At 34.8% G+C, this 27,663-nt stretch overlaps 4 protein-coding genes and 1 long non-coding RNA gene across 8 annotated transcripts; 2 read left to right on the forward strand and 3 right to left on the reverse strand.

Moving 5' to 3' along the window:
- Positions 1-851: 851 nt before the first annotated feature.
- On the reverse strand, positions 852-8,717 carry LOC140966141 (lipid phosphate phosphatase 2-like). 4 transcript variants are annotated; one of them, XM_073426498.1, is made up of 9 exons: positions 8,508-8,707; positions 4,169-4,282; positions 3,258-3,480; positions 3,052-3,139; positions 2,842-2,951; positions 2,646-2,739; positions 1,593-1,781; positions 1,428-1,487; positions 852-1,247 (listed from the first exon to the last, which is right to left on the reverse strand). In XM_073426498.1, exons 3-9 carry the CDS (start codon positions 3,471-3,473, stop codon positions 1,051-1,053), a joined length of 954 nt encoding a protein of 317 aa, XP_073282599.1. In that variant the 5' UTR covers positions 3,474-3,480; positions 4,169-4,282; positions 8,508-8,707; the 3' UTR covers positions 852-1,050. The 4 variants fall into 4 exon arrangements, with proteins under 4 accessions (XP_073282599.1, XP_073282597.1, XP_073282596.1 ...); XM_073426496.1 differs by having other exon boundaries at positions 3,258-3,490; XM_073426495.1 differs by lacking the exon at positions 4,169-4,282 and having other exon boundaries at positions 3,258-3,490; positions 8,508-8,717.
- LOC140966142 (uncharacterized) lies at positions 7,126-7,635 on the forward strand. Its single transcript, XR_012173261.1, has 2 exons — positions 7,126-7,263; positions 7,446-7,635. It is a non-coding gene; the product is annotated as an uncharacterized lncRNA (long non-coding RNA).
- A 986-nt stretch (positions 8,718-9,703) lies between the features above and the next one.
- Positions 9,704-13,188, reverse strand: LOC140966046 (lipid phosphate phosphatase 2-like). The gene is made up of 9 exons (XM_073426335.1): positions 12,981-13,188; positions 12,588-12,757; positions 11,837-12,061; positions 11,623-11,710; positions 11,384-11,493; positions 11,096-11,186; positions 10,498-10,686; positions 10,331-10,390; positions 9,704-10,028 (listed from the first exon to the last, which is right to left on the reverse strand). Exons 1-9 carry the CDS (start codon positions 13,009-13,011, stop codon positions 9,829-9,831), a joined length of 1,164 nt encoding a protein of 387 aa, XP_073282436.1. The 5' UTR covers positions 13,012-13,188; the 3' UTR covers positions 9,704-9,828.
- A 2,438-nt stretch (positions 13,189-15,626) lies between these two features.
- LOC140966099 (uncharacterized) lies at positions 15,627-18,049 on the forward strand. Its single transcript, XM_073426433.1, has 2 exons — positions 15,627-16,790; positions 16,922-18,049. The coding sequence occupies exons 1-2, from the start codon at positions 15,655-15,657 to the stop codon at positions 17,748-17,750; spliced, it is 1,965 nt and encodes a 654-aa protein (XP_073282534.1). The 5' UTR covers positions 15,627-15,654; the 3' UTR covers positions 17,751-18,049.
- Positions 18,050-19,946: 1,897 nt separating this feature from the next.
- LOC140966053 (E3 ubiquitin-protein ligase MBR2-like) lies at positions 19,947-22,427 on the reverse strand. Its single transcript, XM_073426347.1, has 5 exons — positions 21,905-22,427; positions 21,691-21,795; positions 20,903-21,004; positions 20,690-20,821; positions 19,947-20,404 (listed from the first exon to the last, which is right to left on the reverse strand). Exons 1-5 carry the CDS (start codon positions 22,319-22,321, stop codon positions 20,279-20,281), a joined length of 882 nt encoding a protein of 293 aa, XP_073282448.1. The 5' UTR covers positions 22,322-22,427; the 3' UTR covers positions 19,947-20,278.
- Between the last annotated feature and the right edge of the window lie 5,236 nt (positions 22,428-27,663).

The following is a 27,663-nucleotide window of genomic DNA, read 5'->3' on the forward strand; positions in this document are numbered from 1 at the left end:
CTACCTATGTAGGCACTTCCTTCACTTTATTTCAATAGATAAGATCTTGCCACACATACAATTTCCAAAAAAAAAAGTGGGTCCTATATATGTATGGGCAAATCTTGGTCATCAATCCTATCATGGGGACAATGCCCACATAGATGAGATCCTACCTATGTGGGCACTACCCTCACTTTATTTCAATGGGTAAGATCTTGCTACACATATAATTTCTCAAAAAAAAGTGGGTCCTATATATGTATGAGCAAATCTTGGTCTTCCATTCTATCATGGGGACAATGTCCACATGGGTAGGATGAAATAAACCCAATAACACCAAGGAACGTGAACTAATTTGGGATCGAAATTTATGGGACCATATTTCGTTGTTCCATAAATTGCTCTGCACTCGGATGCCCGGCCCTGGATTTTGGTAAATTTTGTGGACACCCCGGTGCCTTTTGTAGTCGATTTACTTGGTGCCTGTCGCATCTGCCTTTCATTTTATCGCTTAGATGTTTAATTCAGGTACGCACCCGAGTATGTGATTCATTTGGATAAAAAAAAATGAATCCGAAATTGGAATAAAAATTGCGTGAAACATAATCTTAAACCATAAATTATTCTTAAGTTTTAAGATCCAAAATTATAAATATATAAACAATTTAATTTATATAAATGAAATAAAACTCTATTTTATTTCTGTATTTTTTTCATAAAAATTTCAAACTGAAACAAAAACCATCGGGAACCAAAGTAAAACCATTTATCTAAGCGATTAAATTCCGGTTCCATCCCCTATTGGAACATGAAACATCGGTTATTTAAATGGCTGTGCTTAAAATGTATCAAAGAGATGTAAAGATTAGTTGGTCACTAACGAGTTTCAAACTCAAGCATAGAAGTACAACTGTCACGATCTAGTGATTCTACCAAGTACAATGCAAGCAAATGTTTCCAGCACACTACCTAGAGAAGCAAAAGCAATGCTACAACAATTTAAGTAAAACAGCATGAACAACTGTTTCTAAACCTGGCTCTCTCTGCAAATAAGGTTGAATTTAAAATTCAATGTCTTCTTTGAGTCTCCATATCTTCTAATATCGAGTTCGAGCCAGAAGCATTGGCTTCCGAATTGTGAGAATGGATGTACACACTCTCAAGTTCTGATGGAGCAACAGAGAGACGATTAGCGTTGTTCGATGATGATCGGTTTTCAGTCTGTGACTCGGCCAGCATGTTGAAATACGCATGAGGTGCCCAACCTGCTTATCCCAGACATTAGATTAAAAATATCTTTTTGAAAATAGGTATATCATATACTCGTAGGAACAGTTTTTTAAATGTGACAATTATCATGCAGTAATAATTTTTTTCAAGAACTATATCACTGATTCAAGGATTGTGCAGCCGCTGTGGCTGAAAAGCTCAAAGAAGGCAAATACCGTCTACATCATAAGGTGGTGGAAAGAACTGCAAGTAACAGAATGAGGCAACTGTCAACCCTGCGCATAGAGAAATTCCGAGCATAGTATGAACTTATACAGAAATAAATTTTATAACCAAGAAATTAAACTTTGGAGGTAGTTGCAATTTTGTATTTTAAGTACCTAGCAAGCTTCCAGCAAACACATCTTGCCAATGATGCAAATAATCATCAACTCGTGAAACTCCAACTAATGCTGCGAAGAGTAAAGGCACAAAGATGATGCAGAGCTTTGCAATATGGCCTCTACGGTCAAACACTCTGATTTTACCCGACAGGTACCAGGCCAGGAAGCCAAGACCAGCAAACGACCCTAAGAATATGACAATCTTAGATGCCATTAAGCTCCATTACATCGTTTGAGAAACTGAAACTATTGTATACAGATTTTTATTCAGGTCTTTCACTAGTTAGAACAGGGACGATAAATCAACACAAAAACATGAATGAATAAGACTGACTGAACTTGAATGTCAACAAAGGTCCAGCTGCCAGAATCAAGATGTCTTTCAAACCAATTTCCCTCTATGTTATACTAAACTCAGAAATGAAGTAAAGTTTTATACTAATTTGGGTTAGCCGCAGATTTTTCACCTGCATTGACTTGTTGGTCAATGTAAAATATCGGTGCAATGTCCCGTTTACTTTGAATAAAAGGCCTTAACAAACAGGTGTGTTTACCTACTTTCCTCCATATCCTAGGCCCAGAGGCACGATCAGACACAAAGATTCACCAAATTCAGTACCATTTTGCTTGACAAAATGCCCAGGATGCCAGAATGCATAATAAATTCTCATGTATCCTCCCACAGATGTCAAAATCACATTCTCCTTTTACAAAATGACGAAAGAAAAGGTTGAAAGACATGTTAGATGAATGGACTGGGAATGTATTCAAGTTCTATTTGAGTTAAATATATGATAGTTCTCAAAACAAGTGTTCAACTTTTAACAACAAAAAAAACAAGAATCTGTGATGCTTCCAGATTCGCAAGAAAAACACCAAAGCTGAAGCAGTAGAACTGTAGCAATAAGGAGAAAAACTTCAAAGTTGATTTGTTAACACATAGATGTAGACGAGATATTGCAATGTCGCATGATCTTATAAACAAGAATTCGGAGTATAAAAAATTATTAAATTAGTAACACGTCATTGAAAAAGGAAGAGTATAGTCACATGAGGTGTGCCCGCTTGGAAAACTTTTGTGTCCTTCTTTAATGACACTTTTCAATCCAGTACACCGAACGTTCCCTGTGATATTATGAAAAATCTATCCACCAAATACAAAGGTGCCATTACTTAACCCTGCTAGTTCAAACACCCATATGAAAAAGGTTTGGCCCTAATATTGAACACAGAGCACAGGACTTACCCCTACACCATCTGGAAAGCAGCGCCAAAAGAAGTCTGGTCGAGGTCGACCAACACCATCTTTGATTGCATCAGTAAGAACACCAGTTATAAGTACAGAAAACAGCAGGCCTGACATTGTATACAGAGAAGACGTGATTTCATTTCCATAATAATCATCTATGCATGTGACAAACAAAACAACGTGATTATAGGAAAGAAAGGATCATACCCAATGTAGCCTGGTGCAAATCATAGACGTCTCGCCGGAGAAAGTAAAAGGCGATGATGACAGTGAGAGGCAATACAACAGCAATTAGCTTTATCACATAAAAAGAGTAAGTGTTAATCAATTCTCGAGAGGATACCAATGATATCGCCTCTTATCATCATATCTAGATCCAACAGATACAAAAACAATGATTTTATATGGCATACCGGAACAGCCCAGAAGGGCACAGTATTATCTTTCAATGGGTATTTCAGGTCTGTCATCATATCCTCTCCGACAAATCGATAAAATGGATTGATCACATTAAGGATGATCTCTATCACCACAAGAAGCATCAGAATAAGCCAATCATGCATGTGAAACCTGACAACTCGGGCTCCATGAGATCTTATAGTATGGGCACCCAATTGAATTTCTGGCATTTTGACCCTTTAAAATGCTAAAGTATATGAAATGTCAGTGGTAAACAACCGGACACTGATAGGAAGTATCTTCAGCATATAGAAAATGAAAGAGCATGAATCAACCAATATAAGTAAAACAAATTAACACCAGAGAGCGAAATTTTAAAATAACACTATAACAAGAATAAAAGAGTAACAATGCTCTCAAGTTCAATGACTCTAGCACATAGAAATTTATGCAATACACTCTAAAATAACATTATAACAAGAATATAAGAGTAACAATACTCTCAAGTTCATTGACTGTAGCACATAGAAATTTTTGCAATACACTCAGAAATAACCCTATCAACAACTCAGATAAAAGCTTTTCCATGATTATGTCCAACACATTACCATCTTTTGCTCAACAGGCCTTTAGCATGGGTAAAGGTGGATAAATTCTCGTTCCTCTTCATTAGCACTCAAGGAGACAAGAATTCAACTTTTTATTTGCACATTGAAGTTAATGAAGTGTATTTTATGGTCTCTAAAACTTGAAATGAGTTTATAAAGGTCTACTGCAAACTCTCTGGCAACTTGAATGAACCATTTTTGTAAAACAAGTACATATGCGAAGTAGCTGCGAAAAAAGCCTATTATGCAAGCTGGGGGACATGACATTATTGTATGACAAACGAACCCAGGGTACTATTGATGTGAGTGTGCGAGACCTGCTGAATTTGAAGGATGCAATCAAGACATCACGTGTCAATCGAGGTTGATTGTAATATTCTTTCCCTCGTTGAAATGTACAATGCCTCCTCTACCAACGAAGGCTTATAATTCTGGCAAAGCAATCACGTATGAGAACTAATCGGTAGCCAAGTCAAAACACAAATTTTACATTGCATGAAATTTGGATTATGAGACAATACAAAATATGTTCAAATACGATTTAAGTATCGCGCTCTCACGAGTATATGAGCCCGTTTGGTATAAGAAGCTACAACTAAAAAAATGATTTTTTTTAAAAAAAAGTGCTTTTTTAATTTTTAACTTGTTTGGGTGGGGTTCTAGTGCTTAAAAAAACACTTATTTAAGTTGAAATTAGAGCTTTTTTAAAAGCCCTATTTTAGAGCTTTTTTCACTAGCTTTTTTAATAACCTAAAAAACAACATCCACCAGTAGCATCCCCTCAATCATTTCTCCATTCTTCTACAAGGTACAATTTTTTTTTTCCGTCGAGGTTTTTGTTCGTTCTTTTTTTTCTGCTTTCTTTTTGCTGCAGAATCTACACTCCCTATTCATTTACGTCTGTATTACGTATTGTGAATTAGATAATTATGTTACAATTCGGTCAATGATCCGATAAATCCAGAAAATCAGGAAGGGGAAAGTATTTGCTTATTCCATTTTTTTGCAACTACGTATATAATGTTCATCAATTCTTGTGTATTACGTATATAATATTATATTAATTAAAATATGTTATATACCATAATATTACTGTAATATTATTTAATCCTTGTTTGTATTACTTTTCATTTATGATATTGTGAATTAGATAATCTATCGTTTTTTTATGTTTTATTTTTTGAATATAGAATGTATTCGAAGTTAGCTCCTAAACGTGGATTATCAAATCCAAGTCAATTACCTAGATATACGATTGAGACTGTTGAACCTGGATTTGTTGCTGATGGGAATAATAAGGCGGATTGGACTGATCAGAATACCGAAATATTTTTAAAAATTTGTGAGGAAGAAATTGAATCCGACAATAAGCCTACCAAACATTTAAACAAAACGGGGTACACAAATTTAGTTTCAAAATTTCATGAGAGAACGGGACTTTCTTTGAATAAAAAACAATTCAAAAATAAATGGGATTCTATGAGAAAATATTTTGCACTGTGGGCACAACTTATTGGAAATAATGAGACTGGCCTTGGTTGGGATCATAACAAGATGACCGTGCAAGCTGATAATAGTTGGTGGGAGGATAAGATTAAGGTACATAATTTATATACTACATTTTAAATTTTTAATTAATTATTTTTATTTATTTTTTGTTATGTTGCAAATTACAGGAAAATCTCGAGTATGCAAAGTTTAGATTGAGGGGACCCAAGAATTTAGATTTATTGGAAAAGATATTTAAAGGTTCCATAGCAACTGACTATGCTGCAATAGCACCATCAGAGGATCAACCAATTCATAATAATTTCAACGATGATACAAATGATTGGGATGTTCAGGTAGATGGAGAGTTTCAAAATGATGTTTATATTAATGTTGAAAGCCAAGAATTTATGGAAAACTCAACAATGGGAGCTGACAGCTCTATGCAGCAAAGGAAGAGAAAAAGAAGGGAGAGTGGGGAAAAAAGAGGTCCCATTGCCACTAGGTTAGCCGATCAACTTGATCGTGTCATTCAAGAATTTGAGACTCAAAAGTCTATACACGAAACACCAAAAGATGATCCATGTAGCATTGAAAATTGTCTGGAGGTTCTTCGTAGTTTGCTTGGTATGGTGGTTGGCAGTGAGCAATTCTTCATAGTTACTAGAGTTTTGGGTAAAAAGCATAATAGGCAAACATTTATCGGATTGAAGAACTCGGAACTGCAGCTTGGTTGGGCAAAGAAATTCACTAAAGATGATTTAAAGCGTTATTAACATGAGTTATGTTTTTAGGAAAAATACTTGAATAATGCACTTGTTTTTTTCTTTTATTGATTGATGAGTCAACTTTACTAAGTAGTATGTTTAAATTTTTAATGCAATAATCTAAAACTTTCAATGTTTATTGTTTTTTTTATATATTTATCTTTATTCATATATTTTCACAGGATGTCTGCGAGTTCAGGCTCCACTATATCAGATAACTCTGATGCATCAAATGATTCCGACATTTCCGTTGATTCTATTACAAATACACATGTCTCTAAGAAAAAAATATTTTCGTTATCCTTGTGTGGTGTTACGAATTATGTTTTGAAATATATTGTTAAAGAAAAATGTAGGACATCGTAGTTATCAGGGTCTCAATGGGTGGCAGAGATATTGAATGGTAATGAGACACGATGCTTTGAAATGTTTAGAATGAGGAAACATGTTTTTTATAAACTATGTGACGATCTACTCCAAAAATATAGCTTACAGCCAACAAAAGGAGTTGATATCTATGAAAAAGTGGGATTATTTTTGTACATGATGGGTCAACCTGCTTCAGTTAGAAATGTTCAAGAGCGTTTTCAACACTCGGGGGAAACTGTTTCAAGACAGTTTAACAGCGTTTTAGAGTCCATATGGAAGTTGTCGAGAGATATCATCAAACCTATCGATCTTAATTTTACAGATGTCCCTGAATATATTAAGAATGACAAAAGATATTGGCTTTATTTTAAAGATTGTATAGGGGCTATTGATGGCACACATATATGCATTCGTGTTCCGCCTAGCAAGCAAATAGATTTCATTGGAAGAAAAGGGTATACTTCAACAAATGTTATGGCTGTATGCGACTTCGACATGTGCTTTACTTTTGTATGAGCTGGTTGGGAAGGTTCTGCTCATGATTCTAAAATTTTTAAAGAGGCTATGCGCAAAGAGAGATTGCATTTTCAACTCCCACCTGAAGGTTTGATGCAGGTTATCCTACTTTCAAAGGTTTTAGGGGACCGTATAAAGATACTAGATATCATTTACCTCAATTTCGATTGGCTCCAAAGTTCAGATCAAAAAATGAAGTATTTAATTATCATCATTCCAGTTTAAGGACGGTTATTGAAAGAACATTTGGAGTGTGCAAAGCACGATGGAAGGTATTACAAAATATGCCTACATTTTGTCTAGATACTCAATTTAAAATTATAGTGGCATGTTTTGCTTTACACAATTTCATAAGGCGATACGATGCGGCTGGAGATATTCTTGAACAACTCGAAAACATTGATGATTTACAAGAAATCGAGCAAGATGGTGAAAATGTTTATGTTCATGACAGAGGTACGAGATGGCAAGAGCCAACACAAGAAAATATTACGGAAATGAAAGAATTGAGAGATGACATAAGAAATTCACTGCCAATACAAGGTCGACATTGAACTATTAGTTTTTATTTAAATAAATTAAAGTAGAATGTAAACATTAACCATTGTTATTAACAATTGTTTTTATGGTTTTTAAGATTTCAATATTTTATTGTTTTGGTATGGATTTAATTATTTATATTTATACATCACACTTGTTTAGAAATCCGTTATAAAATATATATATAAATTAATGAGTTAAAAAAGCACTTTAATGATATGTATCCAAACACATTTATTAATTTAAAAAGATATTTTTATCTATTCATCCAAACACAATATTAACACAACTTTTACTTAAAAAAGCACTTTTAAAAGCCAACTTAAAAAAACACTTTTTTAATCAAAAAACTTTTGATACCGGTATGTCAACTGGTCACACAAAAATCATAAATAACATTTAAAATTGTACTTCTTGTTTTAGGTACAACATAGTTCCGTATCCAAGGCATAGGAGGCCGGAAAAGTGACAATAAAATAATATACGAAGATCCCATGCGATAGTGGAGGATTATTTTCAATCTTCGAATCCGATACGTTTCGTATGAAAACAGATATTCAGCGTCAAAATGTCACTAGTTATATAAGAATAAACTGTCTGCTATACGATCGAATTAACACATAATTAGAACCCCAAACAGGTTTCACACATTTTCCAGAAAATTGAAGAAGAAACTTATATTTCTTTCTCAAAACTTCATTTTCTGAGATGCAAACTCGAACTACAGAAATGGAGAAATACAAACAAATCTTCGAACACCAAAATCTCGTCGCAAAAGCAAAAAAGAATAAAAACGAAAAAAGAGCAATCGCTGTTCTAATCCGGCGAAAAACAAAAATGAACTCCTCAAAAACACTTGACAAATATTATATCACAGAAGACAAACAGTTAACACCAAACAAAATAAAAAACAGAAAACATTTAGATTTAAAAAAAAAAAAAAAAGAGGAGTAGGGAGAAGAGAACATGGATTCACCTGAAGAGCGTATCACTGTCAGTACCGCTTGTCGAGAGAAGAGAGAGATAATCCAATCCTTATACGGATAATTCCGTTGGTAATTTCAAAATGAAAAAGAGAGAGATAAGATCCAAGCGGAGAGGTTACATATTCACCAAATCTATTGCGACGTTTGCTGTATGTTTTGGCTTTATATCGTGGACCGTTTTCAATTTCCAGGTACGAAGGAAAAAAGAGAACGCATGGGATAACGGGGTGGGGTCGTCTTCTTTTCATTCCAAAAAAGTGCACACCAAAATATAAAATACTAACATGTTACTGATCATATTTAGTCAAAAACTTGTGTGAGACGGTCTCACAAATCGTATTTTGTGAGACGAATATCTTATTTGGGTATCTATGAAAAAGTATTAATTTTTAGGTTAAGAGTATTACTTTTTATTGTGAATATCGGTAGGGTTGACCCATCTCACATTTAAAGATTCGTGAGAACATATCATAAGAGATCTACTCTGATACTTAAGTCCATAAAATATATTTGTTTTCATAAATGAATGATTATAGTTTATGTAATTATTATATCAAATAACATGCGTTAATAATACCAATTTATCTATCTTTTTTTCATTACATTGAAGAGTATTTTGAAATTATATATTTAGAATATTGTAAAAATTAATTAAATAAATATAAGAATTTTAATTAACACGCTATGCACGCAGCCAAAAAAAAAAGTGGTATTCTCGAATTTCTTTAACCACGTAAAGTAATAAAAGCCAACCAGCCTATTCTAGCTTAGGTAGAAAGTTTACCAACATGAACTTGCAAGTACTCTAATTGGTAATTACCTTTCATGCATGTTTACAAAAATATATATAACTTCGTCAAATATAACCTTTATTTTATTTTTATAAATAATCACTTAAAATGACCCCTACTCAATAAATTGTTTTTGTAAACCTATTAATAATTGAGTAAGTCTCTTGTGAGACGGTCTCACGAATCTTTATCTATAAGACAGATCAACCCTACCGATATTCACAATAAAAAGTAATACTCTTAGGATAAAAAGTAATATTTTTTCATGGATGACCCAAATAAGATATCTGTCTCACAAAATACGACTCATGAGACCATCTCACACAAGTTTTTGCCTTAATAATTTGTATCAAAGAATTCAAATAAAGAGTGTTACAATTCAGAAACAATATCAAGAACAACAAAATGATTTCATATACAGTAACCAACCCACTCCAATAATGGAATTACAACTTCAAATAAAATTAATTTGCTGAGCTAGATATAAATCGGTCAATTAGGAACACACAATAATTCTAAGCTATCTATTCCCTGACTCCATGGATTCGATAGTTGAGTCTAAATTGTGATACACTGAGTTTCGATGAATCGTCGACTGCTGTCGATTCACACCTTCAGGTGTTACATTCTGTAAGCCAGTTCTGGGTTCAGGCTGCTCAGATGATCTCGTGTTTGTGCGAGATTCCTCCACTGCTCGGAGATATGCGTATGGACTCCATCCTACAGTACAACCGGTGGATTAAATAAGAGGGTTTCTTGAAATTATATAGAAAAAGAAAACGGCATATTCCTATGACGAACAGAACTAGTATTTATGCTAATCAGACTTTAGTACGTACTATCAAACATTAGGATTCTGATATCATTTATCATGTCCCAAACCGTTCGGTTGAACGTGAATATTCATCTCAAACCCATATACTCAAGTCTAAATTAGACTTGTACAATAGCTGAAAATTGATTATCAAACCTTGCATACGGTTTCCTTATCTAAATAAAGTTACTTTAATTACATAATATACCTTGTGTGTGATATGGAGGTGGGAAGAACTGCAGGTAGCAAAATGTAGCCACAACAAGACCTAAAACAAAATGCAGACGTCAGTAAACACGACAACAAATAAAACATAATCGATTGATTAAACTTCTTTAATAATTAAAGAATCGTTACGTTAAAACGAGAACATACCAAGGAGACCTCCGGCAAACACATCTTCCCAATGATGCTTATAGTCGTCCAAACGAGAAATTCCAACAAGGTATGCAGCAAGAATAGGTAGGAAAACGATGCATAGTTTCGCAACATGGCCTTTCCGATCAAAGCATTTGATTTTCCCCGACAAGTATAATGATAGAAAACCAAGACCAGCAAACGACCCTGGAAAGCATATGAGATTGATAACGACGCAAATGGCAGTGATAAAAATGAGGAAGTTGGAAGTCGAAGCAAACCCCAGAGAATGACTCGTCAGGGAGTCTAATCCGTGACCTTAGATTTATCCGAATTAAATCGCAATGCTACACTTACGAACAAACAAACAATCATAAGCGACTGGGAAGGCAATCGCAACAAATGAGGCAAAGCCATTGTTGTGAACATTTTGCTTTCAGTGGTTGCCCCAAGATTTGGAATGAATAAGGATGATTGAATGTATTTTGATAGCTGAAACATAATTTTAGAAACATCCAATACAAAATTTCAAGTTTTTATGTGAGAGAGGCAACGCCCCTCCCCCGTTAGGTCCATATAGGCACGGTTAAACCATAAATCAGTTAGTAGACTTTACATGAAGTATGCCCGCTTGGAAAACTCTTGTGCCCGTCTTTTAAATCACTATCTTTACCATGGCACACGACATCGCCCCATCGATCGTACTTCTGTTGAATAAGAAACAGGAAAACCTCTCTTATATACTGTGTACTCCAAATTGTGTACTTTCGAAGATTAAAGATGGATGCATCAAGAAATTCCAAAAGATTGAAAAAATAACAACTGGCCACAAACGCGTGAACCTTATAAACAAGAATCATTTGGTGATAAAATAAGTATTCATTCAGAATCTAAGATGACATACAAAATTCCCGTCAGGAAAGCAACGCCAGAAAAAATCAGGGCGTGGCCTGCCAACTGCATTTTTTGTAGCGTCTGTGAGGACCCCAGTTATCAAAACAGCGAACAAGATTCCTGCAGTTCAGTAATTCAAGCTCAGAAAATTATTTCGGCTGAGTTAAAACATTTTTAATCTTCTGCTACGATAACATATGCTTTATATGCTAGCACCAAATATGGCAGAAAGTTGAAATGGTATCTTACCTAGTATGGCATGGTGCAGATCATAGACGTCCCTTCGTCGAATATAATATAGAAGGAAAATGGCAAAAGGCAGCAAAACTGCATACAGCTATTCACAAGAGAAAGTGATAACATTAGTACATGGTTTCCGACAACTCTTGGAACAAAACCGTACTACCAAATCTAACGTGTGAAAAATTAAAAAGTTTTTCGGGTTGTTGTCAAGTGTACTCACAGGAACCGCCCATACTGGCACTGTGTCGCCTTTCATAGGATACCTAAGATCAGTCATCATGCCCTCTCCAACAAAACGATAGAAGGGGTGCATTAGATATAATATGAGCTCTATTACTGCAAGTAGTATCAATGTAAGCCAATCATGCTTGTGATTCTTTAAGAGTTCCCACCCGTGAGACTTAATGGTATGTTGACAGTCGAGTCCAATCTCGTCCCGCCGACCCTGTTTTCAGAAATATGAACTTTTGAACCGAAGTTGATATTTTCTGTGCAAAAAGATATATTAAAGAAAACTGATAGGGAAGCAATCCACACTCGAATATAAAGAGTTTGTATCCATCAGTATTGGGAATAAAAAGGTGAAGCACTTTGCTTATCCTATTACTTGTGTCATCAAAATATGCTGATTCATGGGGCTGATTAAAAAATTTAGTAGAAGGGGGGAAACTGATTTTTACTAATTGACACCACTTAACTCGAAGCTTTGAATTTGTTAAAAATTAAAAACATAATTGAAAAACTGATTAAATATATTGCCTCAAATCAATCCAAGCTAATTTACACCTAAAACAAACTCATCACCCAAAACCTTAAAAGAGTCAAATCTAGTCAGAAGTTGTGATCTTAACTAATATGATCAGTTTTAACAATTTCACAACAAATATGCATTTCTTGATACAAAACTATTCTTGCATAATACATCAGAGGAAAGGGAGATAAAGCTCAAATGAACAAAACTGATTACAAACCTGAAACATGGTCCAAAAATTTGATGTAGGCCAAAAAGAAATCAAATTTCTCCAACCCACTGGTCGCAATGGCAAAAAAAACAAACACTTCAAACCCAGAGAACTGGATTTTATGAAGAATTTTACCCACAACAGAAAGAGCTCAAGTGTCTTCGGCAACTGGTGATTAGCTATATGGTGAATAAGAAATACCCAATGTCATAATATTCTAACCCAAATTACAAGAAAGTAGAATCTTTAACCTTGTAGTGATCCAAGAACTAAATATATTTTCTTTTCTGGGTTGAAGTAATTCAAGTGAATATAATCTGTTCTAATTGTAGTACTATAAATATAGATAAATAAAGAAAGAAAGATCAACTATAATTGGATATTTGTTCTTGGTTAGCTAACCGGAGACCATTGAAATGGACCCAAGTGCCATCACAGCAGTGCATGTATTTGATCAATAATCAAGAGAAGTATTCTATGACAAGAAATCTTTAAAATTTGTTAAAAATTAATAAATTTCAAACCAAATAGACACGCACGATCAGTCATGGTGGGCAACGAGTTTAGAGTGTAGACGTGTGCTGGAACCTTTCAAACACGACTCTTTCAAAATTACAAGTTCTGAAGATAATGTTTTCTTATTTTTGTACACGAAGAAGCTAATTTGCCTACAAAATTATTTAATAATTCTGCGTTGCTCTCTCTCTCTCTGTGCCATTTGAATAGTATAACAGCAGAGGAACGGAGCAGGCAGATTATTATTCAATTTTAAATTATGCTTCTTGTATCGTATATATAATATAATATAATATACGAAATATGTAGTTTCCGAACTAGTCGACGCACAAAGCCGACTGGACGACCTAGAAATTTCAACGATTTTTAGTTTGAAAAAAAGTATATCTTGCAGGTTTGTATAGTTTCTTTCTTTTACTAAGTTTTTTTTTATATGTATGTATATACCACTTTTCTGTAGTATTTGGTAAAAAAATGCACAGTCGATTATATGAATATCATCAATATATTCATGATACACCAATATTTTTTTTAGTTATTATATTGTCAACAAAAGCAGAAATTATAATAAATTACAATCATCACAAATAATATATATCATCAAATAACTTGGTTACAACCAACCACTAATAAAATATACACAACACAAATAAGTGAGAATCAAATTCAAGACATCATCTAAAAGTGGGAATCTCTTTTATATAAGGAAGAATATTAAAATATTTCATTGTCATCAGGCCAAGATACAATCAACATACTAAAATAACCCTACTCAAACAATTATTTCAACTAATTTCTTAGCAATCTAAAAATATATATCCATAGAAATTCTTAATTTTGACATAAATTGTCAAGGATATATATATATTTATATATATATATATATATATATATATATATATATATATATATATATCCTTTAAACGTACAATAACGCAAACAATAGGTTTTGATCGCTTTTCTTATTAAATGTGATTTATTGTGCCATAACAATTACCTCACCAATCTTTTGTGATTTTTAGGAATCAGATACACGCCATTGACATTGATATATGATTATTTATTGTTTCACTAAAAGTTATAAGTTGCGCTAAAAATGTAATAGAAACATTTTAAACCACACGACAATCTAATCAACACGTTTTGATAACTCACGTAGTTGAGACTAACTATATGGATCTCATATAAATCATAGTGAGAAGAAAAAGTGTATTTTTGAAATACCGCCTCACATCGCAAGTGAGAAATGATTCTTACTCAACGGTGACCGGCTCAATTAGCACTTTTGGACTGTATTTTTGATACTCTCTGTCACTCTTCAAGCCTTGAAGAAAGTGACTCTACTATATTATTTATATATTTTTCATCGACGATATTTATGTTCCATTTTTACCGACACTAACTATATTTAAGACCACTATAATATGATGGACTAGATGTCTCCAACTTCTACTACTTTTTACTTTGTTTGATTAATTACTAAAAAGTTCCACTAGTATTTTGATTAGGTTTGTGGATAATATCGATACTGGCCCAATAGACTTGGAAACCAAGCCCAATAGACTTGGAAACCAAGCCCAATCCAGTGAGTAAATAAATTTGTGCGAGGTCCAGTAGATTTTATTAGTAAGTAATCGCTGAAATGTACTCTCTTTGGATAGTTAAAAGTAGAGAGGATGAATATGTGATTGATAATGATATTTTATTTAAGGTTTTAAAATAGTTTAATTAAATTGAGTTTTTATTTGATGATACGAAATATGAAGTGAATTATAGAATAAATTGATTTAGAATAGACAAAATATTAATGTATTACATTTAAATTTATTATATTTACTTCATTAGTTTGCTTGAAATAATTAAAACTATAATTTAAGTTAAAAACTATTTTTTAAACTTAAATTCATATTAATCACATTTAAACTTAAAAAAATTGGAATAGTTCTCTTGTGAGACGGTCTCACGAATTTTTATCTGTGAGACGCAACCATACCGATATTCACAATAAAAGTAATACTCTTAACATAAAAAGTAATACTTTTTCATGAATGACACAAATAAGATATCTGTCTCACAAAATACGATCCGTGAGACAGTTTTACACAAATTTTTGCCAAAAAATTGAAGCTTTCACTAAGAAGTTTGTGATTCAATTTTTTAAATATTTTTAGAAATGTGGATTAATTGTTTCAATCCTCTATGAAAAATAAAAAAAAAAACACTATATTCAAAATTAACATCTCATATCTTCTAAAAATTAGACACAAAACTCATTGTCAGAAAGATAAATATACTTAAATTTTTATAACATAAAGTGATTGGATTTTTAAAAAATTAAAATATATTAGTATATTAATATTTTTTAAAGAAAGTTTTAGAATTTTCGTAAAGAATGTTGTGCAATTAGTCCTGAAACGAAGTTAAAATTAATGATCCAATTTTTTATTTTTATTTTTTAATGTAAAACAGCTGGCGGCTGAGTTAATTATATAAACAAGCACCTTGAACGGAGACATATTTCCTATAACCCTTAACGCTGTTCTTCTCCTTTTCTTCTGGGATGGAGGCCCCACCACCAGTACCACCTCTTCCTCTCTCCACCACCGCCTCCGCAACCACGGTCGTGGCACCCCCAACTTACCCAGACTCCGTTTCCTCCTCCTCTCGACCCCGTATCACGGACTCATGCGATGCCGACGCTCCGCCGACCGCCTCGCCTCATAATCTACGCCTCATGTGCAGCTATGGCGGTCACATAATTCCCCGCCCGCATGACAAGACCTTATGCTACATCGGAGGGGACACCCGAATCATCGTCATCGATCGGCAAACCTCTCTTGCCGACCTCCACCACCGACTCTCCAAAACCCTCTTCCACAACCAGGAATTTTCCCTCAAATACAAACTCCCTAACGAGGACTTGGATTCATTAATCTCGGTCACCACCGAAGAAGATCTCGAGAACATGGTCGAAGAATACGACCGCCTTAATAATGCCCCTGGAGAATTGAAACCGGGTCGCATTCGCCTCTTCTTGTTTCCGAAATCGTCGAGTATAGAACAGATTCTCGTTGAATCTGCTTCTACTAAATCCGAAGATTGGTTTCTTAATGCTCTCAACGGGGGGAAAGCAACCGCAAGTGAACGTGGGCATTCGGAATCTTCTTCGGTTAACTATTTGTTGGGTTTGGATGATGATTTATTGGGAAAATCTGGCATCGCCAAGGACGTTGAAGCCCAATTGGAGGATAAAAGAGGTAGTGTTGATGGGAATGGGAACGACAATAATAATAATAGTGTTATTAATCAGGATGTGCATTCCGTGCCGGATTCTCCGATGCTGGAAACATCTTCGTCTTTCGGGTCCACATCCGGTTCTCCTTCAATGGTGAATTTACCGCCGATAAGGGTGCGCTTGGAGGAGATTCCAAAGCTGGGTGTGGTGGGAGTCGATGAGAAGTTTCAGCAGATGACTGTTGGGGTTGGGGGCGATGCGATTTTAACGCGGAAGAAGCAGGAGGAGGTTGAAGGATTGGCGGCAGAGGTGCCTGGTGTTGTGGTTTCTGTAACACCCGTATTTGGTGGTGGGGAGTATGTGAACCGGGTACAGGCTCCATTGCAACAGCAGCAGATTGCTCACTATCAGCTGAAACAGAGCGGTGGTGTTGATTTGGCTTCTCCGGATTCGGTTTCAAGGTACACAAAACGAAAGATCTTTCATTCTATTATCTTTAGCGCGTATTTTTATGTAATTTGTTTCTATGGTTGCTTGTTCAATTCTGAGAGTTGAAAATTATCTGAATTTGTCAATGGCTTAACTGGTACAGCGAGCGAAGCATGACCAATTCGTTGTCTCGGCAGAGACAAGCTGTTTATCAAGAACCAGTTGTACAAATTCAATCTAGAAACAGCAGGGTCAACAACAGTTCGGTTGATCTACAGACTAGGGATCAAAATAATAGCGCAGGACAGATGCAACCTCAAGTTCCAGAATCCGGTTATGTCTTGTCCGGTCAATTTGGCCAAAACCATCCTCAGTTGCATCAACAACAACAGTTTGTTCATACCGGTATGCAGTATATCCCTGCCGGAGCTGTGCCAATTGCATCCTATTACCCTATGTATCCTACTCAGCAACAACACCATCCAGACCAGCCCTTTCTTGAGCAGCAGTATCCAGTTTACTTTATGCCTGCTAGACAGGCTCAAGCTTATAACTTACCTGTTCAGCCACCAAATTATAATGAATTGACACCAAATGCTCCTTCCAGTCGGCCACAAATGCCACCCCCTACTGCTGCAGCCCCTCTTGCAGCTTACAATCCAGTAGGAAATGCTGCTTCCCAGCTTGAGATTGCAGCTGGTGTGTATAGAACAATGGCCTCATCAGCACCAGTTCGAGTTCCTATCAACCAGAACCAAGCTCAATATGTTGGTTTCACTCAAGTTTATCATCCCCAACAGGCAGTAGCTCCCGCTCCCTCTTCGGCATTAAATTCTATTTACGAATTTGCTGATTCTGCACATGCTCAAATGTATTGCACTCAACCTCTACCCCCTCAATCGGCTGCTCAGTACCAGACCCTGGTACCGGCCCCTACTGTGGTATTACCCGAAGCTACTACTCAGCTCCCTACAGAGAACTTGAAGCCGTAAGTACGGACTTCCCAGCCATGACAAGGGATTTGATCATGGATGCAAAGTTTTGCCCGAGGGTTTTGGTTTTTCTTTGAAGTTTATATATCAACGCTGTCTGTTTTACCATTTAGCTTGGTCTGATACATGATTGTTATAGCATTTAGAAACTCGTCTTTTGTCTTCTGTCGTGTGTGTTTGTGTGTCGTATTGTTGTTGAAAGAAAATGGACATCTGATCATACTGTAAAAAATTATCTTCAAAAGTCACATGGTCCGTTTGTGTTTTTTGTTGAATAAATACTCATCAGTTTGGAGCAAGTTTATACTAAGTTATTTTAGTTCATGTTATTTTATATGCTTGGGAATACATACATACAGACACACACACATATATATGTACGTATTTAGAGGGATGACATCTGAACTTGATATCGTGAATCTCATTTCGTAGACAACTATTGAAGGAACTAAATCAAGCATGAGGGAGCCCCAAGTTTATGCATTGGTTATGCACAAGGCTCGCATTATGAACTTGAGATCCTGTCATACCATTAGACGGAGATTAACAAATTTGTAATGAAAGAACTGGCCTACTCCACTGGGCAATCATTTTGATTTTGTGCAATAATTCATGTTATTGATACCTCATAGAATGCCATTTCGAAAGAGACATCTGCTCTGATATAATATAGTTCATATCCGTTGCACCCAATATTTGAATTCATCGAAATCATTTTATCTATTTGTATCATTCAACATTCATCCAACAATTCCCCCCTCGTGCTTTAAATCTCACCGGAATTTTCCATGCCAGTTCCAATTTACATTGATCAAAGGGGAATCTTACTATTAGATTTTCCATTGATGAATTATCTTGCCTACTCACAACTTCTGTTGTGTATTTTTACTGATCGTGAGGATATAGTCTTAATCCCCCGATAACGATTTTGTGTTTCACATTTGATATTTGACGATAGAATGGCTTGTCGGGCTGCAACTTCCCTTCTCCTGATTAATCTTGTACAGCCTGATTTGGATATTCCATCTTGAAATGATCGGTGGTTGTTGGAAGATACTTATTTTTACTTTTCTATAAGCATTCACCAAGACAGAGAGGGAAATTAAAGTGATCGTGTTATTGTTTACTCCTGCCTGATTTGTTTTTTACTGCCGATGTTTTTACTTTCAGGCCAGCCCTTTATTCTGCATGTTTGGTCAAAAATCAACTTCTAAAATTTTTGGAACTGCAAAATGCTGCAATATGTCTCTTGTTTACCAACCTCTGAAGAAGTATCTAACATTGATGCTGCAAGTGATCATGCTACTTTTTAAGACGACTGACTATCTTCCTATCTTTAGAGAATACCTGCAGTTCCTTTGTTCATATTCCCAGCCTTAGATATGCCATCCATACATAAAGTTTTAGATTTATCTATACCTTCAGCAGTTCATTGATGTGGAAATTTGATTTGCTTTACACACAATTTTCTGACAAAGGTCTGTAAAAGCAAGGTATCTTCTTTTGTTTCCCAAGGGATGGAGGCATTGTGTGTACATCACAAGCTACAATTTATTGATGTATTCTTTGCTTCGGTTGTAGCATATAAGTATGATCCTATACGTTTAGAAGCTGAATTCTCTCGATTTGCTATTTTTCACCTGTGTATAATGTCGGTCTGACTGTTGCAGCCTCATTTGTCGACTGCTTAATTCTTGAAATAGGTGTTTTTTTGTGTTGATTTCAAATCATATATCCGTTTCTTTCCCTCATTGGTAATTTTGTATACTAGTGTCTACACGTACTACATTCACTAAAAAATGGATCTGTTTTGTGATACCCTGTTTTCTGTTTCTTTTTTCTCTTATCCCGTAGCACAACTGCTCGGCTGCCTATCCACTCGGTATGTCGAGTTGTAAAACATTTCTTGTTCGATACTAGTTACGTAAGATACTCAACTTGGATCATAGACCCGAATTTAAATGTCCCTTGGAGAAAATAACTTTCTCTATGGACAAACCCTTTGTGGAGTCTATCCGAAGGCAATGCACTCTTGCACCAACATCTAATATTCTCCGTTTAGCATCACCAACGCAAGTGATTATGTATTTTTAGATGCTATTCCTTTGTGCTTAAAAGGGTTGTAAAGAATTACTTGATGAAATTATATGCAATATAGTTTTAGATTAAAATAAATAAATAACTCATATGCCTCCCTTAGGCTAAAAATCGCCTTCACATCCAACTTTGTAGACCTCAAGTTAATAGACTCGCTACTCCCTAGAATTACGAGGAAATTTGACGGCCACAACACAGAATCTAGTACAATAACGGACATGAATCTTTTCCAGAATATGAGTACAAGATTCAAAATTCTAGACAGTAAATATGAAACTTTGGACGTGGAAAATCGAAAAGCAAGAAACTTACTAATGTAGAAGATAAATCATGCAACCATTCTAGCTGAATACCCAAACCACTATTCTGGGTACTCTTATCCAGTTATCCTGTCTCTGACCCTCGTGGCGACTTCGTTACCAATTGTTAGCTTAAATTGCCGCAGCTTTGCAGACAGGGCATGAATTTTTCTGCAGGAGCCATTGCGTTATGCATTGTAAGTGATGATGGTGTCCACACTCCAGTGTTTCTATATCTTCAGTCTCACAGCATTTATCCTGCACAAACAAAATAATATTTCCTAAATTCTGGTTTCATAGTTTTCATCAAGTTATGATTCACGATTACTTTTTTTCAGTTTAAATTTAAGAGACGAGATTGATGTATCGACTAAAATCTTTTGTGTCGCTGGATGCTGTCTGAAATCTTGTGTTTGCCAACCCAATACCCAGCAATCTCCTATAAGCTTGGACACTGGGGCTTGGTTTTCCTAGCAAGAAACCTTTGATACTACACTAAAGTATAACATCTGCAATATTCGAGTTTAAAAAGAAAATGCTCACTTGGCAAACGCTACATCTCCAATCTTTGTCATGAGAACTGGAGGGCTTGAATTTCCTTAAGCAATTAGATATCTCTTCTTTTTTTAAACCAGTGCAGACATTCCCAATCCCATTACTCAAATCCAGCAGCTCCTAGTCGCAACATAATGAATTTAACTTCAGTTATGAATGCCACGATTAGTTACATTCTATTAATTGCATAACTGAAAGTACCTCATATGACATATCATCAATGTCGAGTCTCCAATCTTTGTATCGATCGGATCCATTGTGGATTCTTCTTGCCGATAGCAAGTTTTCTTGGAACACCATCATCTGCGTTCATTCAATTTCAATCTCCTAGTGTTGCATTAAAATTTTGAAATTACATTTCGTTCGGCTTACATGTCCATCGGGTATATCATGTTTTCATGCATTTAGACATTCCAAGATTCAATTATATAGATGGAAAATACATAAAGCAGGAAGAAAAATTACATAAATTATTAGTAGCTCGGTTGACAATTATCAAATGGACCGGGCTTCCGATCGAGGATTTGATTGAACATAAATGGATTACTACTAATACATGTCATATTTTCTCATTTATTATGCAAGAAATCCATACAAATTGGTAGCTCGAGATGAGAGTTAGCCAGTTTGTGGTCATTTAGAGTCGAAAAAATCCTCTAACGATTTGCCGAAAAAGCAAGTTATGGTACTAAAAGTACGCTTAGTTATCTGTGAATAAGTGAAGATGGAGGCTCATTTAAGTATTTATTATTGGCAAAAACTTGTGAGAGACGGTCTCACGGGTCGTATTTGTGAGACGGATCTCTTATTTGGGTCATCCATGAAAAAGTATTACTTTTTATGCTAAAAGTATTACTTTTTATTGTGAATATGGCTAGAGTTGACCCGTCTTACAGATTAAGATCCGTGAGACGGTCTCACACGAGACTCACTCTTTATTATTATAACAGATAACCAAAAGAAAGAAAGGGGAGAAAACGATGCCAGACCTCTACGATTCTTCTCACAGAGCGTTTATCAAGTTTGGATCCAATAACACTGCCTGGAAATCTCGGATCTGAATCATCCACATTTCTCTTACCCACATGAGTATACTAACGTAAAAAGAACATTGAGTTAAATCTCTTAAACTTCCAGTAAAAATAATTCCCATTAAAGAAATCAAATATTTTCCTATGCAATTCAAAAGAAAAAAAAAAACACCTTTCGGCGATCCGTACTCCGAGTAGTGTTTCCACGTCTTGGTACAAAATCAGAATCAATGCCAACACCCGGAGGAGTGCAGCAGACGTAGGAAACATCAGCAACATTTGCAGGATTTCTTCTTCGGTTACTCGAAGATATTTTTCTCCTATCCAGGTTCTTGTTTCTTGTGTGTTTCACCGATGCAGGAGACGAAGAGGCTGAAGCCTCCTGACATCCCAGACCTTTGAGTTTTGCCAAAAAGAACTTGTTAATTTTTTTCCTGTGATTTTCACTGAATGTGTTTCTTGATTCAGTTGGGTTGTTCACGTTGGAGATTATATTGGAAATGGAATGAGATTTGGGCTTTGAACATGATGCTGTTTTCTTTTGTTTTTTTATCAGCGTTTCGTGTTCATTGATCGATAAGAGAAGCATTATTGAATCTGCAAAAGAATGAAGGAAGCTTGGGTGTTCTTGAGCCTACAAGAATGATGAAAACACGTGAGAAGGAAAAATGTTCGGTTATGCCAAACATTTTTAATTATATATATATTATTAAGATGAAAAACTTGGCAAGGACACATTCCCGACAACTCTCCTTCCACAATTACAATTTTAAGGTAAAATAATGTTCATAGTACTGATAAATAAATGGTGAAAATGTGATATAAATATTGGACAATAATATGTGGCAGATGATGATATAATATGTCGTAACCAAGAATTTTTGGGAATAAGATATCACACAAAAAGGCCAATCTCTTTTTGGTAACAATTGTCTATTCTGTTGAAAAATTATTTAAAAATGTGTTAAATATTTGTGTTGAAAATGTGAATGTTGAATGTTGAAAATTAGGTAAAATTAGGTGTTGAATATTGAAAATTAGTGTGTGATGATGTAGGTAATGATGTATTTTATTTTTGGATTATTTGTAAAAATTTTCTATAAATAGATCTCTCATTTGTGAAGAAAATCACAATTGAGTTGAGAGAAAAATATTATAAAGTGTGTAGTGTGATAATTTTGAGAGTTTGAGATTTTTACTTTTTTACCGTAAATTTTTACTTTTTCACAACACGTTATCAGCACGAAGCTCTAAAAGTCCTCCATATTTTTCCAAGCTCCGAACAGAAGAAAAAGGTAACAAAAGTAATAATATTTATTTTACTGTTATTTATTTATTGTTTATATATGTAATATATAATATAATGTTATTGTTAGAAATAATAAAAATAATTTTTTCAAAAACTTGTTATAAATCCTGGGAGGATGTTAAGACGACATCCCACACTCCCGGTAAGGGATACGACAAGTATAAAAGCCTATAAGGTTTTTTAAACAAAATAACTTATGACACCTAATTATAATAATGTGATATGATATACATAATTATTTAAATATGACTAATATTATATACACCATATTATTACCATAAAATTATACAAATACATACATTTATTTTCTTATACACCAACGGTAATAAACGGTAACAAAACGGCTAGTTTTTGCTCTATAAATACAATCTCACAAATACATTCAATCACTCCAACTTTCTCTTCTTCTCTAAAAATTATTCTTCATCAAATTTTCGAAGAAAAAAAGAAGATGGCTTTCACGAGGTTATTTTTAATTATTTTGGTTATCATACTCACCAGTCTTGTATTTATCGGAGAATATCCTCCTCGTGTGTTTTCTTTATTTTTACGAATACTTGTACTTGTTGTTTATCCATTACTTTGTATTGCAATATTCATTAACTAATAAAATGCATCGTAATTTTTAGTACCACCATGGCAAACTTGGCAAAGCTCGAATTCATCGCTCTTGATATTACTGGGAAAAACTATATGCCATGGACTCTTGATGTAGAAATGCATCTTGAGTCATTGGGTCTAAGCGAGACCATTAAAGAAAATGGTATATCTTCATCACAAGAAAAAGCAAAAGCTATAATATTTTTACGACGACACCTTGATGAAGGTTTAAAATGTGAATATCTCATCGAAAAAGATCCCATGGCTCTGTGGAAAGGATTAAAAGAGAGATTTGAACATATAAGGGAAGTTATACTTCCGACCGCCCGTGATGAATGGAATATGTTAAGATTCCAAGACTTTAAAAAAGTCAGTGATTACAATTCAGCGATGTATAGAATAATCTCGCAGTTAAAATTTTGTGGACATGAGGTTACAGAATCGGAAATGCTTGAAAAAACATTTTCCACGTTTCACGCATCAAATATAACACTACAGCAACAATATAGAGTGCGTGGATTTGCGAGATATTCTGAACTCATCGCCTGTCTTCTTGTGGCGGAAAAGAACAACGAGCTATTAATGAGAAATCATCAGTCCCGACCCACTGGATCAACAGCATTTCCAGAAGTAAATGCTGTAAGTAAAAATGAATTTAAACCTGGAAACCAAAATCAAATTCAAAGACAAAGTTTTGGTCGAGGTCGAGGTCGAGGTCGAGGTCGTGGACGTGGACGTGGACGAGGAAGTGGTCGTGGTCGTGGACGCGGCCGTGGTTTTGAAAATAATCGAGATAGTTATTTCTATAACTCATCTCAAAATAACGTCCCAAACCATCCACAGAAAAGGCATCAAGAAAACATGAGTGTTAATGAAAATCACTCGAAAAGATTTGAAAGTTCTTGTTTCAGATGCGGTACTCCAGGACATTGGTCTCGTATTTGTCGAGCCCCTGAGCATCTTTGCAAACTTTATAAAGAATCGATAAAGGGGAAAGAAAAGGAGACCAACTTCACTGAGCGAAGTGACCGTTTGAGTGATTCAACTCATTTTGATGCTGCTGATTTTATGAATGATTTCTCTGGAAATGATCAATATGTTGGTGGGATAGAAATGAACAATATTGATGCTGCAGATTTTCTCAATGATTTCTCTGAAAATGAACAATATAGTGGTAGAATATAAATGTACAATAATTTATTTTTCATGTATTTATATGATAATGTTTTATTGTACAATTATGATATGTGTTATATTTAAATATGTATTGTCATTAATTTTTTTTCATTGCATATTTTTTGAAGTTCAAATATGGAAAATGCTATGAGCAAAGCTGAAGTTTGCATACCCGATAGTGGTACAACGCACACTATCCTCCGAGATAAAAGATATTTCTTGGAACTAAAACCAACAAAAACAACGGTGAATACAATATCAGGTCCTGTAGACTTGATTAAAGGATGTGGTAAAGCACAATTTTTGTTACCTAATGGTACAAAATTTTTGATCAATGATGCTTTATATTCACCACAATCGAAAAGAAATTTGTTGAGTTTTAATGATATATATTCCCATGGGTATGATACTCAAACAATGAATGAAGGGAATGAGAAATATATGTGTCTTACCACATATAAATCAGGAAAGAAATATGTGATTGAAAAACTACCAATGCTCCCTACTGGATTGCATTATACACATATACGTCCCATTGAATCAAACATGGTAATTGATAATTCTTCAATATTAACCAATTGGCATGATCGATTAGGACATCCTGGTTCAACAATGATGCGAAGAATTATAGAAAATACACATGGTCATCCATTGAAAGACCAGAAGATCTTTCAGAATAATAAGTTTCAATGTAAAGCATGTTCTCTTGGAAAACTTATTATAAGACCATCACCAGCCAAAATCCAAACTGAATCACCAATGTTTCTTGAACGTATTCAGGGTGATATTTGTGGACCAATCCATCCACCATGTGGACCATTCAGATACTTTATGGTATTGATTGATGCCTCCAGCAGATGGTCACATGTATGTTTATTGTCAACTCGAAATGTTGCATTTGCAAGATTACTTGCTCAAATAATAAAATTGAGGAATCAATTTCCCGATTATACAATCAAGAAAATTAGACTTGATAATGCTGGTGAATTTACTTCCCAGACTTTCAATGATTATTGTATGTCTATGGGAATCATTGTTGAGCATCCTGTTGCTCATGTACATACTCAAAATGGATTGGCTGAATCATTGATTAAACGTCTGCAAATGATTGCTAGACCAATGATTATGAAAACAAAGCTCCCTATTTCTATATGGGGACATGCAATTTTACATGCTGCTTCATTAATTCGCATCAGACCAAGTGCATATCATAAATACTCCCCATTGCAGCTTGCATTTGGTAAAGAACCAGACATTTCTCATCTGAGAATTTTTGGATGTATGGTGTATGTGCCTATTGCACCACCTCAACGAAAGAAAATGGGACCTCAAAGAAAGATTGGAATTTATATTGGTTATGATAGTCCATCGATCATTCGATATCTTGAACCACAGACAGGCGACGTGTTCACAGCACGTTTTGCTGATTGTCATTTTAATGAGGAAATCTTCCCAATGTTAGGGGGAGAACAGAAACATACCGAAAAAGAAATTACATGGTATGTATCATCATTGTTACATCTGGATCCAAGAACAAAACAATGTGAAAAAGATGTACAGCAAATTGTGCACTTGCAAAGAATAGCAAATCAAATACCAGATGCATTTGCAGACACAAAAGGGGTAACTAAATCATATATACATGCTGCAAATGCCCCTGCTCGAATTGAAATTCCGAAGAAACAAATTGAAGATAGTCATGATGTCATTAAACGCCTGAAGCGTGGAAGGCCAGTTGGTTCCAAGGATAAAAATCCTCGAAAAAGAAAATTCATAGAGAAACACAATGATCACAAAATAGAGAATGATGTTCCTGAAGAAACACATAATGATCACAAAATAGAGAATGATGTTCCTGAAGAAACACATGATGATGAAAATGTTTTGTCAGAACCACAAACTGACGAGAATCATGAAATCTCTATCAATTATATTAATACTGGAAAAATATGGAACCGAAAAGATATAGAAGAAATTGATGATATATTTTCTTATAATGTGGCAATCGACATCATAAATGATAATGAAGATCATGAACCAAAATCTTTTGGTGAATGTAAAAATCGGCAGGATTGGATAAAATGGAAAGATGCCATCCAGGTTGAATTGGATTCGCTAAATAAACGTAATGTTTTTGGACCTATAGTCCTTACACCTGAAGGTGTAAAACCTGTTGGATACAAATGGGTTTTTATTCGAAAGCGAAATGAGAAAAATGAAATAGTAAGATATAAAGCTCGACTTGTTGCACAAGGTTTTTCTCAAAGGCCTGGAATTGATTATGAAGAAACGTATTCTCCTGTGATGGATGCAATTACGTTTCGGTATTTGATTAGCTTGGCAGTATCTGAAAATTTAGAAATGCGTCTTATGGATGTTGTTACAGCCTACTTATATGGATCACTTGATAGTAATATATATATGAAAATCCCTGAAGGATTTAAGATGCCTGAAGCACAAAGTTCAAAACCCAGAGAATGTTATTCTGTGAAATTACTAAGATCATTATATGGGTTGAAGCAATCCGGCAGAATGTGGTATAATAGGCTAAGTGATCACTTGATGAAAAAGGGATATGTAAATAATTCAATATGCCCTTGTGTTTTCATTAAGAAAACAACATCCGGATGCGTAATTATTGCTGTATATGTTGATGATTTAAACATCATTGGAACAAATAAGGAAATTCAAGAAGTTGTGTCATACTTGAAAGAAGAATTTGAAATGAAGGATCTTGGAAAAACCAAGTATTGTCTGGGTTTACAAATTGAACAAAAAGAATGTGGAATATTTGTTCACCAGACAAATTATACAGAAAAGATCCTTAAACGTTTTAATATGGACAA

This window comes from Primulina huaijiensis, unplaced genomic scaffold (genome assembly GCF_012295235.1).
Source record: "Primulina huaijiensis isolate GDHJ02 unplaced genomic scaffold, ASM1229523v2 scaffold20025, whole genome shotgun sequence".
Classification (NCBI taxonomy): Eukaryota; Viridiplantae; Streptophyta; class Magnoliopsida; order Lamiales; family Gesneriaceae; genus Primulina; species Primulina huaijiensis.